Source organism: Spermophilus citellus (assembly GCF_964194105.1).
Source record: "Spermophilus citellus genome assembly, chromosome: X".
Lineage (NCBI taxonomy): Eukaryota > Metazoa > Chordata > Mammalia > Rodentia > Sciuridae > Spermophilus > Spermophilus citellus.
This window is the reverse complement of record NC_138190.1, coordinates 26,122,407-26,140,737: the sequence shown is the minus strand read 5'-3', so window position 1 is coordinate 26,140,737 and position 18,331 is coordinate 26,122,407. Positions and strand designations below refer to the sequence as shown.

Sequence of the window (18,331 nt, the reverse complement as noted above, 5' to 3'; positions counted from 1 at the left end):
CACAAACTAAATGACTAAAAGCAAAAGAAGGGTGAAATATGTACTCATATATAGCTTATTACTCGGATCAATTTTTCAGAGAAATTAATGACCTAAGGAAATACAGTAAAATTAAATGAAGAAAATATATACAGAATGTTTTTAGGGTTTGATCCCAATTAAATATATAAATCTCAATTATAATGAATAAGTCTATCTCCCCTGTTTTTCTTGGCTGAATGCTATTAAGAGGAAAAATATACAAATAAATAATAAGATATATTATTCAAAGTGGGGAGGTATTTAGTTATGGAATTTTATTCTACTACACAAGATGATCTGGAATCAAATACTAATGGAGACAAAGACTTGCAAAAAGAGTAGAAAAAAGAGAAAATGATGAAGTAGTACCTTAAAATCTAGACCCAAAGTGTTGAAGTCATCTTAGGATATTTAAGGACCAACCATCACATGAAGAATGTTTATAGTAAAATTTTTCCTCTCCCAGAAATGCTTCTAAGATCAGAATCTGAGAGGGAAATAATGATATCCTACATTCTAAAACAAGCTGCCAGCAACTGAAACCAGCCACTTCCCCATAAAGTTTACAGAGAAGTAATACTAGCAGTAGATCTAGTATCGACAATGTCCAAAATCCTCTATATCCCATTCCCTGAAAGGAAAAGTGATAAAAGAGAGTCTGACTCTAAATGCAAGTGCTTTTAGGAATACTTCAACCAATTTTCCCTTATACTTTTTATTTATACACAAGGGAGCATGTGACAAAAATATAGATGAATTTAATAGAACAAGTTTCTTAGTAAAATAAAAACTTTGGTTATAGTTCAAACAGCAGCCACTCGGTCCCCACTCTCCATACCATTGGTACTCAAGATAATGGTACTGAACAGCCTGTGACTGAAAGTGTCTTGAATTTGGTGAAATACTGTACGTGTACATTAGGGGGTAAATTAGATCATCTTTCACAATCAATATTGCTAAGAATTGGAAAGATTCTCCTAGAACAGTAACACATACACGATGGTAGCATTCACTCATTCACTGAACGTGTCTATTCTGTGTCAGGCATTATTTCAGAAGCAAAGATTATAGTAATAAATAAAATTCACAAGAAGGGGCTGGAGTTGTGGCTCAGTGGTAGAGCACTTTCCTCACAAGTGTGAGGCACTGGGTTCGATCCTAACACCACATAAAAACAGATAATGGCATTGAGTCCATACACAACTAAAAATAAATAAATAAAAAACCCAACACACAAGAAGCTTAATTTCACATGTGGGGACAGTACACCAAAAAATAACAACATCATAGAGCATGTTAATTTTAGGAACTAAAGAGAAGGGTAAAAACAGGGAGAAAGAATTGAAATACTAAGGGGAATTAAAATTTTTAAGTAGAGTCATCAGGGAAGACTTGCAGGAGGTGAGGGAGTCAGCCATGTTTGATATTTGAAGCAAGGGCTTTCTTGGCAGAAAGAAGAGCATGTACAATGGCTTAGAAGCAGGGACCCACCTAGTAGTATATTTCAAGAGCACAGCAAGGAGGCCAATGACTCTCAAGAAGGATAAAAGTGAAAGTAAATGAAACTGTAGTTGAGAGGTAAGAAGAGGAGTCATGAGCAGATCTTATAGATCAGTGCTGTTCAACAGAAAAACTAGACGAGTCACATACATAACTTAAGTTTTCCTATTTGCCACATTTTAAGAAAAAGAAGGCAGCAGATGAAATTAACATTTATTTAATGGAATACATTAAAAATATTGTCACTTCAATCTGTATATGATATATAAAGTGTTAATGAGATATTTTTACATTCTTTTAAAATTTTTAAATAGAATTTATTTTAGATCTATTTTTGGTTTATAGCAAAATGGAGACCATTCCTTCCCCTCTTGTAATAACTTTGAAATCTGGTGTATATTTTACACTTGTAGCTCATCTCAATCTATAATAGTCACATTTCAAGTTCTTACTAGCCACATATGATAGTATATACTACATTGTAAAGCATACATCTGGACCCTTGTAGAACTCTGTAATAGAATGTGTTCAGACTTTTGCTTTTAGTGAATTAGGAAGCAATGGAAGTTTTGAGTGTAGATTTGACATAATCTGACTTGAGTTTTCACAGGAAACCTCTGGCTCCTATGTTGACAATAGACAGAGGAGAGAATGCCACTTTTCCTCATCCCAAACGAGCTTTGAACAAGCTATCCTCAAACGGAAAACTGAATCTAGGCAAGCAGAAGTCCAATAACCAGATTCTGGTTTGGAGAAAGTATATAAGCTGTGGTTCTCTGAAGGCCTTGTCTTTGCACAGGCTGTGTCTTATTTCTACAACATGGGACTCTCCATGCTCCAAGACTTAAATCATTATCTTCTCTGGGGTGTCTCCCAAGCCTTGGACAAGAAATAACTTATCCTTCTATAATACTCAAATATGATCCTTGAATTATGTGCTTTTTCTTTTCATGGACTGTGAGATCCTCAAGACAAAAATATATGACATATCCATCATTGATCCTAATACCCAGTAGATTACCTGAAAGAGAGTAAGCTCTCAATAAACATTTGTTAACCTCAAGCAAAATATCAATTTTTTAAAAAAATCAATTATTATTTAAGTGTTCAAAAAATGGAAACAATGTAAATGTTTATCAACAGTGATATGTTTATACTATGGAATATTATATATCTAGAAGAATGAACAAAGTGAAACTACACACAACACAGATTATTAAAGACATAATTTTGAATCAAAGAAGTAAGACCCAAAAGATCATCCACCATCTGATTTCATTTACTTAGCATTCATTACAGGCATAACAACCATAGCTGACAGATTACTTTTTACACTTGTAGTTAGTGATGGCAAAGGGGCAAGAAGAGATTTCTGGGTTCAGATAACATTCTGTTTTTTCTTAGTTATATGATATGTCCAAGTTTTAAATTTTCTTTGATACACACACACACACACACACACACACACACTTTCCTATGTGTATAATATACTACAATCTAAAGTTTACATGGAAGAGATACATAGCTTTCCACATAACAAAAATCATGAATTATTTTAAGTGCAAACCATTTTGTTCAGCTATAAGTCCTCCTATCCAATATGTAAAAATGAATTTATGGCTAATTAAATGGCATAGAGTATATGCATGCATTTTTATAATTAAGAATTTCCACTAGTAGAACATATATTAAGTATTTGTCTTTCCTCAAAAAAAGTTGGTGAGTCATAAATTGGAAAACATTTTAACATGTAATCATTTTGTGTTTTTATTTTAAATTTATGATTTCTCTTTTTTCCTTTAATTTTCCTTAAATTATCCTTTAATTGAGCATTTTAAAACATACAAATTAATGTTATATACTTACTTTAGTGCAGCCAGTGATTCCAAAAAAAGAGAGATTTTGACCCCACAAGGGAGATGTTAGTCAATGCCTCAAGATATTTTTGGTTGTCCTGACTATTAGGGAAGGCATTGCTAATGGCATCTAGTGTACAGGCCAAGAATGCTACTAAATATTCCACAGTGAGTAGGACAGCCCCTCACAACAAAGAATTATCCAACCTTGTCAGTAGTGCTTAGGTTGAGAAACCTTGTTCGATTGTAATAACATAAAGTTGTTGGAACTTTTAAAACATGATTTTTTGTCTTGACTGATTTTAATCTCTTTTACAGATTTTTAAAATGTTTAAATTGCTTTGTTCAAAGTGAATGAATCTTCTCAACATAAATTATGCATTGCTAACATCTTTTAAAATGCTTGTTTTTAAAAGTGTTTGCCATGTTTTTTTCCAGTTTGCCTTATAAAAAGAAAAATTTTAGAAATATGTCATTCATAACAATTTCATTTATTCTTTCTCCAGGCTAGAAGAACAAAAGAATATCTTGTTAGAATTTCAAAGAGATTTAAATGAATTTGTTTTATGGTTGGGAGAAGGAGATAGCATTACTAGTATTCCACTTGAACTTGGAAATGAGCAGCAGCTAAAAGAAAAGCTTGAACAAGTCAAGGTAATATTATTTTCTAAACTCCCTCAAGGTCTACTTGTATATAGAGTATATAAATCTATTTTTAGATGTATTTAATCATCAATTTCCTGCCCATTATGTTATTTATAGTTTTTCTTACTAAAGTATTTTTCTTATAACTTTATTTTGTCTTAAACCAATGGCTTCCATCCAGTGTACATATGTATGTAGGTATGTGTGTGCACACACACACGTATGTTTGTATAGGTGCATATATTGCCTAATATTGTGTTTATACATGCATAATGCATGTCAGTTGGTTTTATAACCCATTTGTAGTTCATTTTAGTCATATATATATATATATATATATATATATATATATATTAGTCATTGATGGATATATATATATATATATATATATATATATATATATATAGTGCTGAGAATCAAACCCAGGGCCTCACACATGCTAGGCAAGTGCTCTACCACTGAGCCACAACCCCAGCCCTCATTTTAGTCTTACTTGATGATTCCACAGCTTTAAGTAATTTCAAAAACTAATTTCAAAACTGAAAAACAGAGTGTGAAATCATAAAATCTAAGTGTAACTGGGAATCTCTTTTTAAATCTGTCTTAGGCTATATATGTAAAGATTTGAATAGAGTGTTTGTGAAAATGAAACTAATTTCTTAGGGAATATCTTAATTGCCAAATCAATAATGTTTTTTCAGCCTCTAATTAAAGGTGTCAGATTCATTTGAAGCATTATTTTCTTTTGACATGTTTTGTCTGAAGTGTGGGTCATAGTGTTGCTTTACATTCCATACTGATTGAACAATCATCTAGCTTCTTCAAGTGATTTTTCATGCATTGCTACTGTTGTCCACTTCTCAGTGATTAACCTCACCTGTTTGACTACAGTGCTCTGATTGTACAGTTGGATTATTTTTCATAGTTTTGGTTTTGGGTAAGCTACTCTTTGAATCTGTTTTAATGGTTTAAGGAAAGGTGAAAGGGTAGTGAAATTAATATTTAATCATCCCTGTTTCATGCCAAATATTAGATGCATTTACAAACTGCTAATTTATTTGATCTTTATATCAAACATTTGAAATGGCTGCTATTATCATCTTTTTATAAGGTTGCATAATTAAAAGAAAATGGAATTACTTACATAGAAATGATTCAGTTAGTTTACACATGCAAATTAGAGTCCAACAACAACCATTTATTTCTATGAAACAGGAAATTTACACCCTAGCAGGGGATGGAATGATAAAATAAAAATATTGCTTAATTAAATAAACAAATATTGAGCACTTACTATATATCACACATTACACAAGAAATCTGAGATTCAAAAAATAAAAAGTCTGCAAACCATTCAATGATGGTTATAACCTGAGAAAACAAACTCAGTCTGTTCTTAGAAATTCATCTCTCCTAAATGTATTGAGTGTCATGTAGCAATATAATTGATGACTCATTTTATAAACATGTTTAGCAGCATTCACTTATTAAAAAATATGCATTGATTTTCTATTCTCCTTACACAATCTAGATAAGCATTGTCCAATAAAACTTCCATGATGTTGGAAATATTCTCCATAATCCATCTCCATAGCCAATAGCTCTATGTGCCTCTTGAAAGGTGGCTAGTTTGGTGAAGAGCTGAGGAGTATGTTTTATTTTATTGAATTTTTAATAAAGTTTAAATAACATCACATGGCAAGTGGCTACTGTGTTGAACACTGCAGCTCTAGCCATCATAAATAAACAAAATATATATTAACATCATGATGGTTTTGTAGATCTTAGGAAAGGGCATAAACAATGTGATGCTGAATGAAAAAATAAAAAGAAATTTGGGGAAGTGAAAGAGTCAAAAATAAGGATTCCAGAATGAAATATCCCAAGTTTGAATAACTGCTGTGTTGTTTCCTAGTTTTACATCCTCAAAGCTAGCATTTAACATCTCTGTCTGTGATTCATTCTAAATAAATTGAAGATAATAGGAACTATTTCATAGAATTATTATAATATGAAGATAAACTGAGAAAATATATGTGAAATGCTTAGCATAGTATCTGGCACTGTGTATATTGAGAGGGTAATTTCTTTTTTACTTAGTGACTTCTTATAACTTGGTACCTGGGATGATAGTGAATTTATTCAGATTGTTCTATTTATGATGGAAATGTGTTTTCAGAATATCTCTATTTGTATTGTTTTAGAGCTCATCATAGCATGTAACATGTTTCTCTGGGAAAAAAAAACTCTAAGGGCTAGAATAATCTAGTGATTTGCAGGAAGTTTTATCCATTTGGGAGTATGTGTTTCAGTCTATCAACTCTGTGCTTTGTAGAAAATTGTTGGTATTTGAGGTACCCATGGGCCTTCGGTAAAGTTGCTTCATTTTGATAGACTGATCAATAGAGGTGAAGACAAGGTAGCTGGAATTGTGCTGTAATTCATTTTAAACATTGTTGCATTTGTCTGTTTCAGTTACTGGTGGAAGAGTTGCCTCTGCGCCAGGGAATTCTAAAACAATTAAATGAAACCGGAGGAACAGCACTTGTAAGTGCTCCCATAAGCCCAGAAGAGCAAGATAAACTTGAAAATAAGCTCAAACAGACAAACCTCCAGTGGATAAAGGTTAGACATTAACCATCTTCTTTGTCACATGTGTTAAATGCTTCAAGTGTTTGTATTTGTTTTGTTTCCTGGATGCTTTATTGGTGGGGAAAGAAGCTGGTATGTGGATTATAGTTTTGTTCTGCTTTGTTTTATAACCAGACCATTTGATTTGAGTGTATGTTTTGATGTAAATGGAAAAAATGGTGATAGTAGATGGTTTTACATTAGTGAGCAAGCACCAAAATATACCCTACTATTTCTTTGCATAAATTATTCTAAAGAATAAGACTACAAATATAATGAAGTAATCAATTCAGTGTTCAAGTGTCTATTCACAGTATTTAAGCAAGATGGGGGTGGTATAGTTCAATAAGTATCATAAAATAGATAAAAATTACTCATTTTTATCTATAGTATAGACTTAATTGATAAGTGATCTATACTAACCTTCTCAGAAAGGTAGTTCTGTCTTTCTTTCTCTCCTTATTCACTTATGAGTCTTTGTCTTGTCACCTAGTATATTTTTAAATTCTAATATTAAAGATGTTTATCAAAATGAACATATACTTAATCTTTAAAAACAAATGGTACATATGAATTTATAATAAAAACCCTCATTCATTGATTCAGTCCCATTTATTTATTGTAGAGGTGGTCTTAGAGATTGAACATAAGGGCACTTTACAGCTGAGTTATATGTTCAGTTCTTTTTATTTTATTTTACTTTTTATTTTGAGACAGTCTTGCTAAATTGCTGAGGATCTTGCTAAATTGCTGAGGGTCTTGCCAAGTTGCTGAGACTAGCCTTGAATTTGTAATCCTCCTCCCTTAGCCTCCTGGGTCTAGGGGATTACAGGTATGTAACACCATGCCTGGCTCAGTTCCATTTATTGAAAGACAGTAATTTCCTCTACTGTATCACTAAGGCACCCTTGTCTAAAATCATGTGAACATATGTGTATCAATGAGCTTTTGAATTCTTTATTCTCTCCTATTTGATAATATTGTTCCTCCAATCAATACCACAGTGGCTTAATTACAACCATTTTTGTTGTTTTTAACCAGACTCACTGCAATATAAGTGACATACAGTTAAATTCTCCCATGCAAGATATACAATTCAATGATTTTGATATATTACTTTATCTTTTTGAATTGTGATAAAACATACATTACCAAGATTTGTTATTTTTAAGTATTTTCAAGTGTACAATTAAGTGCCATCGTTTGCAATCATTATTACCATTTATTTCCAAAGTTTCCCATCACTGCCAAAAAAGACTCTGTAACCATTAAGCAATTGTGTCCCATTAGCCTCTCATAACTTCTACATATCCTATATTCCTCTATGAATTTGCCTATTGTAGATATTTCATTTAAGTGGAACCATACAATATATGTTTCTTTGTGCTAGGCTTAGTACACTAAGCATAATGTTTTCAAGGTTCATACATGTTGTAGCATGTAGAAAAAACTTTATTCCTTTTTATGACTGAATAATATTGAACTATATGTCCATAATATTCATTTTTATTTTAAAATTTGGGTATTTCCAGGCATGGTAGTACATGCCTGTAATCCCAGCATCTCAGGAGGCTGAGGCAAGAGGATTGCAAGTTCAAAGCCATCCTTAGCAACTTAGCAAGGCCCTGTCTCAAAATAAAAAAAATAAATAAATAAAAGGGCTGAGGATATAGCTTAGTGGTAAAGTTCCCTTGGGTTCATTCTCCAGTGCCAAGAAAAAAAAATACGATCTGGTAGTGTAAATTTTATTCTTCCTATACAAGATTGCCTTAGCTACTTTTATTCTTTAAATAAATTTTAAAGCTATCTTGTCAATTTTTATATAAAGCCTTCCAGGATATTGATGGAATTGTGTTGAATTTGCAGATCAATTAACATCTTTACAATACCAAGTCATCAAATCTGTGAACATAGTATGTCTCTTCATTTATTTTGGTCTTCTTTAGTGAATTTTTAGTAATATTTTACATTTTTATGTATAGAGATAGTGCACATGAAGTATTACACTTAGTCCCAGATATTTGGTGATATCCTGTTATAAATGAGATTCATTTTAAATTTTGTTTTCTCCTTCTTAATAGTTTACAAAGATACATTTGATTTTATATATTGAACACATACCCAGTGACCTTTTTAAATTTACTTGATAAGTAAATTTATTTAACAAGTTTTTCTAATGTTATAAATTTTTAATTCCTACAATCATGTCATCAAATAGAGACAGTTTCTCCATTTTTTATTCTTATGATTTTAAGGGTGTTTGGTATTTTTTATTTATTTAGCCTTTTGCACAGACTAGGAACTCCAAAATAGTAAGAAAACAGTGATAATGCGAAATCTTGTCTCATTCCCTGTCACACGTGGAAGGCTTCCAATATTTATCATTAAATATGGTATTTTTGTAGGACTTTTGTCTTCTTAATCAAGATAAGGAATTATGATTTATTTCCACATTACTAACTTTTTATTATAAATAGATAGTGAACTTAAAGTGCTTTCTTTGCATTAATTAAAATGATCTTGTGTTTTTTGTTGTTTGTGAATATGGTGAATTATGACCATTGATTTTTTTAAAAAAATGTTTTAGTTGTAGATGGACAAAATACTTTTAATTTTATTTATTTGTTTTATGTGGTGCTGAGGATCGAACCCAGGGCTTACACGTGCTAGGCAAGCACTCTACCACTGAGCTACGACCCCAGCCATTGATTTTTGAATGTGAAACTAGTTTGAGATTTCGGAACTCAACCTTTTTTGATAATGATGTATTATACTTTTTATAGATAGCTGGATTCAATATTTTGTTAAGAATTCTATATCTTTGTTCACGACAGGAATTGATCTATATTGTTTTTTTCCTAAAATCTGTCTCAAGTGTTGGTAATAATGTTTGACTGGCTTTCTAACAAGTTTGGGATGTTTGGGACATACTCTATTTTTTTATGGAAGAAATTGTTGAAATTTGTATTAATTTTTTCTAAAATATTTCAAAAATGCAATTGTGAAGCTATTTGGGCATAGAATGTTTTGTGGGAAAGTTATTAATAATGGATACAGTTTCTCACATAAATATGAAACTGATTTGGTAGTGTTTTTGTTTGTTGTTTGTTTGTTTGTTTTTGTTTTTTGGTATGCAGGAATTGAACCCAGAGGTGCTTAACCACTGCTTAATCACATCCCCAGCCCTTTTTATTTTTTTGAGACAGGGTCTCACTAAGTTTCTTAGGATCATACTAAGTTGTTGAGACTGTCCTCAAACCTGTGCTCCTCCTGCCTCAGCCTCCTGAGTTGCTGGGATTACAGGTGTGTGCTACCACACCCAGCTATACACTTTTTATTTCTTTGAATGTCAGCTTTTGTAACTGGGATATTTTCTCGTCATTTTCTCTTTTAAGCATGTAGATGTTCTTCAGACATCTATTAATTCTTTATATATTTATATATATAACAATGAAAAAAACTTATCGAGAGCTCTGCATGTCTGACAAGTCTTGTTGACTGAGATATTTTATTCTATGTTCTAAGGCAGATAGCTGACTAAGTGACTTAAGAATAACTTCAAAATTTTGTAATGCAAAGAACTTTGTTTCAAGTTGCTCAGATCTGCTGGGGTTTTCTCCAGCTACCAAATTCAATTTAGTTACAAAAGAATAAGGAACTTTGTTAGTTTTGATTTATATTTGTTTTTGTTTACTAGAAAATGCTAAGAGAAGATGGTTCTTTGTGTGGTAATTTTGAGCTAAGAACAAATACCCTTCTACAAACTTTCAGTTCCCCAAATTTAACCCACTTCTTAGCTCCACCCTTAATGACATAATTCATCTAAACCTTCTACAATTTCTATCACAGTAAGCTCTCCTTAAACCTAATGCATCTTCTCCCTTACTTCATATGTCCCCATATATGCTTTCCTCCCAGATATGCTTTTGACCCTCAAGGATGTTTCAAGACCTCTCATCTATTTTTTAAAATATGTTTTTAGTTATAGATAGGCAGAAAACCTTTATTTTATTTATTTATTTTTATTTGGTGCTGAGGATTGAACCCAGTGCCTCATACTTGCAAGGCAAGTACTCTGCCACTGAGTCACAATCCCAGCCCTCTCATCTACTCTTGATCATGGTTGTACTACCTTTTGAGCACATTTAACACATATTAACTTTGTTACACCCAAAATTAAAAGCAAATTGTAATCTTTTAAACTGGGAACAAACCCATTCTGAGAAGATATTGCAGAACTGTAATTTTCATGTAACATAAAATGGCTTCTTTCAAACATGGCACAATTACCTCTAAAGAATCATTTGTTAGTCATTAGCACCCAACTAAATTGAGAGTTATGAAGAAGGTATACTGAGAAAAAATTCTCTGTTTTGAAAAGAAAATAATTAAAGACTTCATTTTGAATTTTGTCAGGTTATTTATTATATTTTTAAATGGAGGATGCTGAAGTTCTTATAATAGATCATTTATATGACTAATAAAATAGAACTGAAATAAGTACCAATTTTATGACATTAAATCAAAATGTGTGCTCAGGACTCTATAATTCTAGCAAGTATATATTTGAAAAAATCCTCTTTATTTTCATATATCAATATTTTGTTTCAGTTATGTGAATAATCAGAGTAAAACATATTCAGATAAGTTGTCTTCTACTGAAAAGTGAAAAGTTTCTTCTTTTAACTGTGTCACAATAGCCATGTACAAAGACATAGCCACTTGCATATGAGAGGAAAATTATATCCTAATGATTAAATTTTGTAGCTGCCTAACAGTACAAATAAAATCATTCCTCATAAGAAGAGAACAAGAACTGGGCATGGTGGCACACCCCTGTAATCCCAACAGCTCAGGAGGCTAAGGCAGGAGAAGAACAAGTTCAAAGCCAGCCTCAGCAAAAGTGAGGTGCTCAGCAACTCAGTGAGACCCTGTCTGTAAATAAAATACAAAATAGGGCTGGGGATGTGGCTCAGTGGTTGAGTGCCCCTGAGTTCAATCTCTGGTACCCCTCCCCCCAAAAAGAAGAGAACAAGGAGAAAGAATTCCCCCAAAATGTTTCACAATAACTTGATAATATCACAAAAATGAACCACAAAATTTTAATTGTAGGAAACTACCTAATATTACATTGCAGCTTTGTGGGTAATGAATCAAAAAATTAAAAAGTCAATCTTTTGTGATAGAAAATTAGAATTAAGACTATGACACCTTTTTGGGGACTTATAGTACTATTATATTCATAACATCTGTCCTATACCAAAATTATAATTTTAATGCTATGCCTTTGCCAATAAATGCCATAGAATTTGGAATCTTATTCATTAGTCATACTAAAATTATTTTTCTTTTCTCAATTACTATGCTTCCCTACCCCTGTTAGTTTACATTTAGGGAAAAAAAGCAAATAATCAGTGCCAGTTTTAGGTCAGTACCCAAGTCAGTGTTTTTTTCTAAGTAATTAAGGATGGCTAATGACACTGAGAAACAGTCCTGATCCTCATTACATTTCAAGTTTTCAGTCATTATAGAGGAGAAGAAATAATGGGAACTCACCCCCTGTGTTGTCCATCTCCCTCCTCCATTCAAAGGCTAGCATGAGTGGCATACTTAGAGCTGGTTGGTCATGTTTGCTGGGACACAAATACATCAAGTCCTTAGCACATAATATCTCCAAAAATGCCCTAGTATCATAATCACCTGGTAGATGCCTTTCTACCCAGCTAACTGTAATTTCTTGCATTGCATAGCTATCATGGACTTTTTCAACTTTATATTTCATTACAGAAGAGAGAAAATAGCGATGGGAAGCAATACAGATGCTTCTTGACTTACATGGGGTTATGTCCTGACAAACCCATTATAAGTTGAAAATGAATCTAATATATCTAACCTACTGCACATCCTACCTTAGAATAATTATTTTATCATCTCTTAATATTTCTCTGGGCCAGGAATTAAGAAAAGACAGTTGGAATGATTCTGACTCAGGATCTCTGTCTTTCCCATTCCCTCATTTTTTGTTTGGGGGATGGTGATGGAACCCAGGGCCTCATGCATGCCAGGCAAGCACTCTACCATTGAGCTATATCCCCAACCCCTAGAACCATCCCTTCTGTACAACATTTGTGATTGTGTAATATTGGAATTTGTGTATGAGTTGTTTTAGAATTAGTTATATGCCTATTTTTTTTATTTTAAGTAACCTTATATGTAGTACATGTTATATCCCTACTATTCAAAATATAACTTCACTTTTATTGAATTAATTCAAATTTGGGGGTCATTATTTGCTATTTATTTATAGTTGAATTAATATTTTAATTTTTACAGCATTTACAGTATAAAATATTGCATATTAAAATATTTTACAGACACAATTAAGAAATTTTGCAGGAAATTAAATTTCAGTTAACTTTATATAAAATCTGATTGACTTTACCAGAAAAAATATATTTACAAATATAATTTACATGGCAAAGCTTTAAAATAGGAATATATTTTGTAATATTGATAATAGTACTAGAATTGTTTTAAACTAAATTACAAGATAAAAATTATCAAATTAGAAATTTAGTTAAAACTCTGAAGAGAGACCATTTTCCACAATATACAAATGGCCATATCAAAATTTCTAGAAATCTGGTTCATTTCATATTAACATCTAATCATGTTACTTCTCAAAATCCATCTGAGGAGTAAATATTTTAGAAGTTGCCTTTTCATTTGTATCAGGTTAATAAGAGTTTGGTCTTTTCCACATTTTTGCCATGTAATGCCAGTAAGCATTAGTCATTATCATAAATGTATAGAGCAAAAAGAAGAAAATCAAATAAAGCTTAAACTTGGCTTTTCTACTCCTTGCTCAAAAATGGACATTGCTCCCATCAATTAATTTCCTATTACAATATAGTGATTAATAAATTGTTCTAGTAGTGATCATTCAGTTTTGCCCTTAATATTATCATTTTTTTTACTAAGGAAGAAAATCTTCATTGGAATTGTTACAATGTTGACTGATATTTAGGGGACCCTAAAAAATACATAATAGACATAATAATAATGAATTTGGTTGTCTAGTTAGGAGTACTGGCAGGGACCAGTTGGTTCCATTGGAGCTTTGATGGGCTCATTCTACTCCCCCATAAAGTATATCTGTAGCATAATCCAGACAGCACATATTTTTATAAATATATGAGCTGAAATATTAATGAAAATGATGTCCACCTATTTAGTGGGCATATAGTCTGATAGTTTTGGGAAGTCTGTCATCTTGGACGTTTTGTTTATGTAGTTAATAATTACATTATAACATTTATTTATTCATTAAATTATTCATTCAACTTTCTAATGAGTGACTATGTATCACATGCTGTTCAAAGCATATCATAATCAATTCTCACCCTTATGTTATTTAAAGGACATGCATAATTTTATAGGGCTTGGCATTATAAATATTCATATCTCTAATTCATAGTTACTAAGTAGGTTGATGCTGAGGGTTGGGGGAAGGGAGTAGTAATTTAAAGTTTATAACATAAGCATCCTTGACTTTGCCTCCTGTAATTTCACACTGGGATGAGGTTTATTACTAGGTTGTGTGTCATGAGTACATCTCAATTTGCTCTCACAGTCCTGTTTTTTTCTGTTATCCCATCATAATTTTTAATAGCTCCTTTGTCTCTCATGAGTACCCACTTTAGAAAATAAAATATATGAATAGGGTCACCAAGTTAAGAGAACAAACATTAGGAGGCTCTTATAGGTAGGTCCATCCTAGTACTCAATACCTGTAATTATAATTACTGCTGATGTTCTCACTAGCTCATCACCATCATTGTCAGCATCTCTCCTCTTGACAATTAAGTGAAGTTGAGAAGATTGGCTTTTCCATGAAACCTAATTGTCCTTACTACCAAATTAATCACTCTTTAAAGACAGTAATATTATAAGGATTTACACATTTTTATTTTCCAAACTATTAAGACTTTAGGCAATGCTGAGAATGTGGATAAGACACTTTATAAACAAATTAAACAGGGTTGTTGAGAGGGCAGTTTACTGTGGTGGTTAATGATGAAGTCTGTGGATTATGGATTCCACCCATTACTCTCTGTGTGATCTTACACCTAAATAGTCTACACTTTAGTTATAACATCCACAGAATTCAGATATTAATAGAACACACCTTCTCAGGTCGTGGTGAAAATCCAGTGAGACAGTGTGTGTGAAATGTGTTACACAGTACCTGTCATGTTGTAATTGCTCAAAAAATAGGGGTAATGTTAAAATAGTAAAATGAGAAGACAAAGCACAAGATTCTTTCTGAGACACCTTAATTAAACAGTCGTAAATATGGATGTTGAGAAGAAAGCTTAACTATGTGCCACCATTATAAAGATAAGAGCTGAAAGTAAGGAAATTTAGAGGAACCAAAAAAACAAATTAGCCCTAATAGAAGATACAGAGGGTTTTAGCCAATGCTATCCCATTTCACTGGTCAAATTATTCTTATTTTCTGTGATCAATTAACAGTTCAGATAAAATTTTCTGGAAATAATTAAATTTTCTCCTTGCTTGCCTAAGAAACCCAAGTAGTCCAATACTGTTTTCCAGCACTTACGTTTTTACTTAAATGTGAGCATAATTTAAATGACTTTCAACCTTGAATTTCTTTGAAGTCAATCTACTGCCCTGAGTCTCATTTATAAATCTGGGCAGGAGGCAATTGAAACTCCTTTATAGCTTCACCTTCCTCTTCTCCCACCTCCAATCCTGATGTTGATTTCCCCCATTTTAGCAAAGTGATGAGAAACCATTTGTAGAAAGTTACATTGGTGCGAGATAATGTTCTATCAGCAAGTATCTAAGACAAGACAATTTGTTCAAGACAATGCTATTTTTAAAAATTAAGCAAAACAAAAACCTGGAATGAATTGTAAAACACTGATACTTGTGCCACAACTTGTTTTCATATTATAATTTTCCTTTTGCCACTATATGCATGCTGACATTGTGCATCCTGCATGAAAATTGATCCCTTAAGTATTCTGTAGCCAAGACTTTATTAAAAAGCTAAGCTAATTTCCAATAAAAAAACAGATTTGACTATTCTTAGCAAACTGTCTTGCTCACAATGAATTGAAATGAAGAAGAGTGTAATTATAATGAAAAGAAAAAGGAGGAGAGATTTTTCATTATTCTTGACCTTCAGTGTAACATTTTTAAAGTTATTTATTAGCACAAAGGTGTTTGCCCTATGGTAGTGAATTTTAGAAAGGAGAAGAAATTATATAATAAAAAGATATTTTGATAATACAAAGTGATTTTTCTTCCCTTTTGTCTCTGCAGCAACTTTGCTGACTAGATTAAATATCATCTCCTCTAAGATTAGAAGGAGTTTCCTTTCTTTCTAATAATTCAATAATACTGAAATGAATTAAATGAATGCTTCCATATGCCAATTTCTTTAAATTGAGGTTGAATAAGGAAAGAAGATTAAAGCCCATATTTAAGAACATGGATTGTAAATTCTAACCCAGTTTCATTTATTATATCCCATGCAAAGCAAATATGTGATGTGAAAATAAAATAACAGGGTTCTTTTTATAAAAGGTCAGAATTATACTAAAAATGAACTTTTCTGCCAATTCTTTATACTCATACATCAAGATATGTGAGTTTATTTATGTACCTAAAAGAATTTAATACTAAATCCAGGGTACTATATCCATGTCAGCTGACCCCTAGTGCTTTAAGCGGTAGAAAAGGGACACTGGATGCTGGGTTGGTTGATGTATTCTGTTCCTGTCATAGACCACCTGCCAGGGCTTATAACAGATCTGTAATGGGTTTTTTACCTTTTATTGTGTAGAAAATGGATTGATAGATTAGGCCTGGGGCCAATGAACCATGGAACCCCTGGTTTGCAGGAAAGAGTTTATCACCCTTTGATGTTATTTCTGTCTCATGTCAGCAGAGAAAGATGAGCTAGATTATCAGAGAGTAAGCTGAATGCCAAAATCAGCATTCCCCTCATTTATCCACCTTATAGTTCAGGGCAAGGCCACTGTACAGGTTATGGAAGGTCTGATAAGGGCCTGATTGAGAAATTTTGTTTGGTTGCCTTTTAATTTGCTCATGGATATTAGAACTAATTGCAAGACATTGAAGAGAACATTTCATTATTTGTTGCTAGAGAAAAATCAATCTGCTTTTATGTAAAAGTTAAAGTATTTGAGCTGAATGGTGCAGTTTAATTTGTGAACATATTTAGTGATCACTAGGATAAGTATAATCTATCTTTGGCATGATTGACCAAGTGTGGAGGAAAAGAGATGGACCAGAAAATGGGCCCAAAACCAAAGTCACTACAAGGGTGTTTTGAGGAACTTCATTTTTCCTGATAGTTGCAATCTGCAGCAACCTGCAACTGATAAATTCATTTTAAATATAGTCAAAAATAAATTTTTATAAAGGTGACACACTGTTTGTGATGTGGGTGACACAGATAGTTTTTGTCACCTGCACTGGGCCTTGGTCTATATTTCAAGTAGTAAGGATATGAATATGAAGGGTTGTTGTCAAAAGTTTTTGTAAATGTTGATCACCCATTCCATTTATTGAACCTTGCAGACAGTGTATTCCAAGATACTGGAAATGCCTTTTATTGCTTTTGTCTCTTGCTATATATAAAACATATCCATCCAAAATGATACATAACACATTTTGACAGAAAACATGAGCACATTCAACTTATTTACACCTTGAAACAAAGACCTTTGTGGGCCTCATGGAGCAGGTATGCCTTTCCCATATACAGTGTTCTCTCAAATCTATACCATTTCCTTCCATTCCTGTATTGAAGAGGCTGACCACTACATTATATATATATATATATATATATATATATATATATATATATATATATATATAATGGATCATTGCAAAGATCTTTAAAGCTACTTTATGACAAAATCTATCAGGGTAGCAAAAGTGTATGTTTCTTTATAAATTCAATTTTTATTACCTGACCCCAATATACTAAGTATACTAAGGATGAAAACTGAGTTATGAACAATTGTTTTTATGAATCTTTTTTTTCTTCTTAGAATTTCATTGTTATGCATAGTAGTTGGGTTTATCCTGACAAACTCATACATGCCTGGAAATTGATTTTAGTTCATGATCTCCCTCTTTTTCCCTCTCCCTTCCCCCTCCTGTCTTCCTTCCCCTCTTGTATTCTCCTTTTTCTACTTGACTTCCTTTTCCTTGTTTTTAAATTTATATTTGATTTTAAAAATATTATCCTATCCTTTGCTTCCTCTTTCATTTATTTTACTCTAGCTTCCACATGACAGAAAACATTCAATCTTTGAGTTTCTGAGTTTTGCTTATATCACTTACCATGCATGATATTGTTCATTTCCATCCATTTATCAGCAAATGCCATAATTTCATTCATTTTTATGGCTGAATAGAACTCCATTGCACACACACCACAATTTCTTAATCCATTCATCTATTGACAGGCATCTAGGTTGATTCCATAATTTAGCTATTTTGAATTATGCTGCTATAAATACTGAGGTGGCTCTATCATTATAGTATGCTGATTTTAAATCTTTTGAGGAAATACCAAGGAGTGAGATAGCTGGGTCATATAATGGTTCCTTCCC

The 18,331-nt window shown here is 32.3% G+C and overlaps 1 protein-coding gene across 6 annotated transcripts in view; it reads left to right on the top strand.

Annotated features, from left to right (window-relative positions):
* The window catches only part of DMD (dystrophin), a gene marked incomplete at its 3' end in the record, with an annotated part of 2,539,585 nt that overhangs the window by 1,695,222 nt on the left and 826,032 nt on the right, over window positions 1–18,331 (top strand). For all 6 annotated transcript variants that reach the window (XM_081277777.1, XM_081277778.1, XM_081277780.1 and 3 more), the window contains 2 exons: window positions 3,884–4,031; window positions 6,498–6,647. In XM_081277777.1, the coding sequence (XP_081133903.1) occupies window positions 3,884–4,031; window positions 6,498–6,647 (298 nt within the window). The remainder of the gene's footprint in view (window positions 1–3,883; window positions 4,032–6,497; window positions 6,648–18,331) is intronic.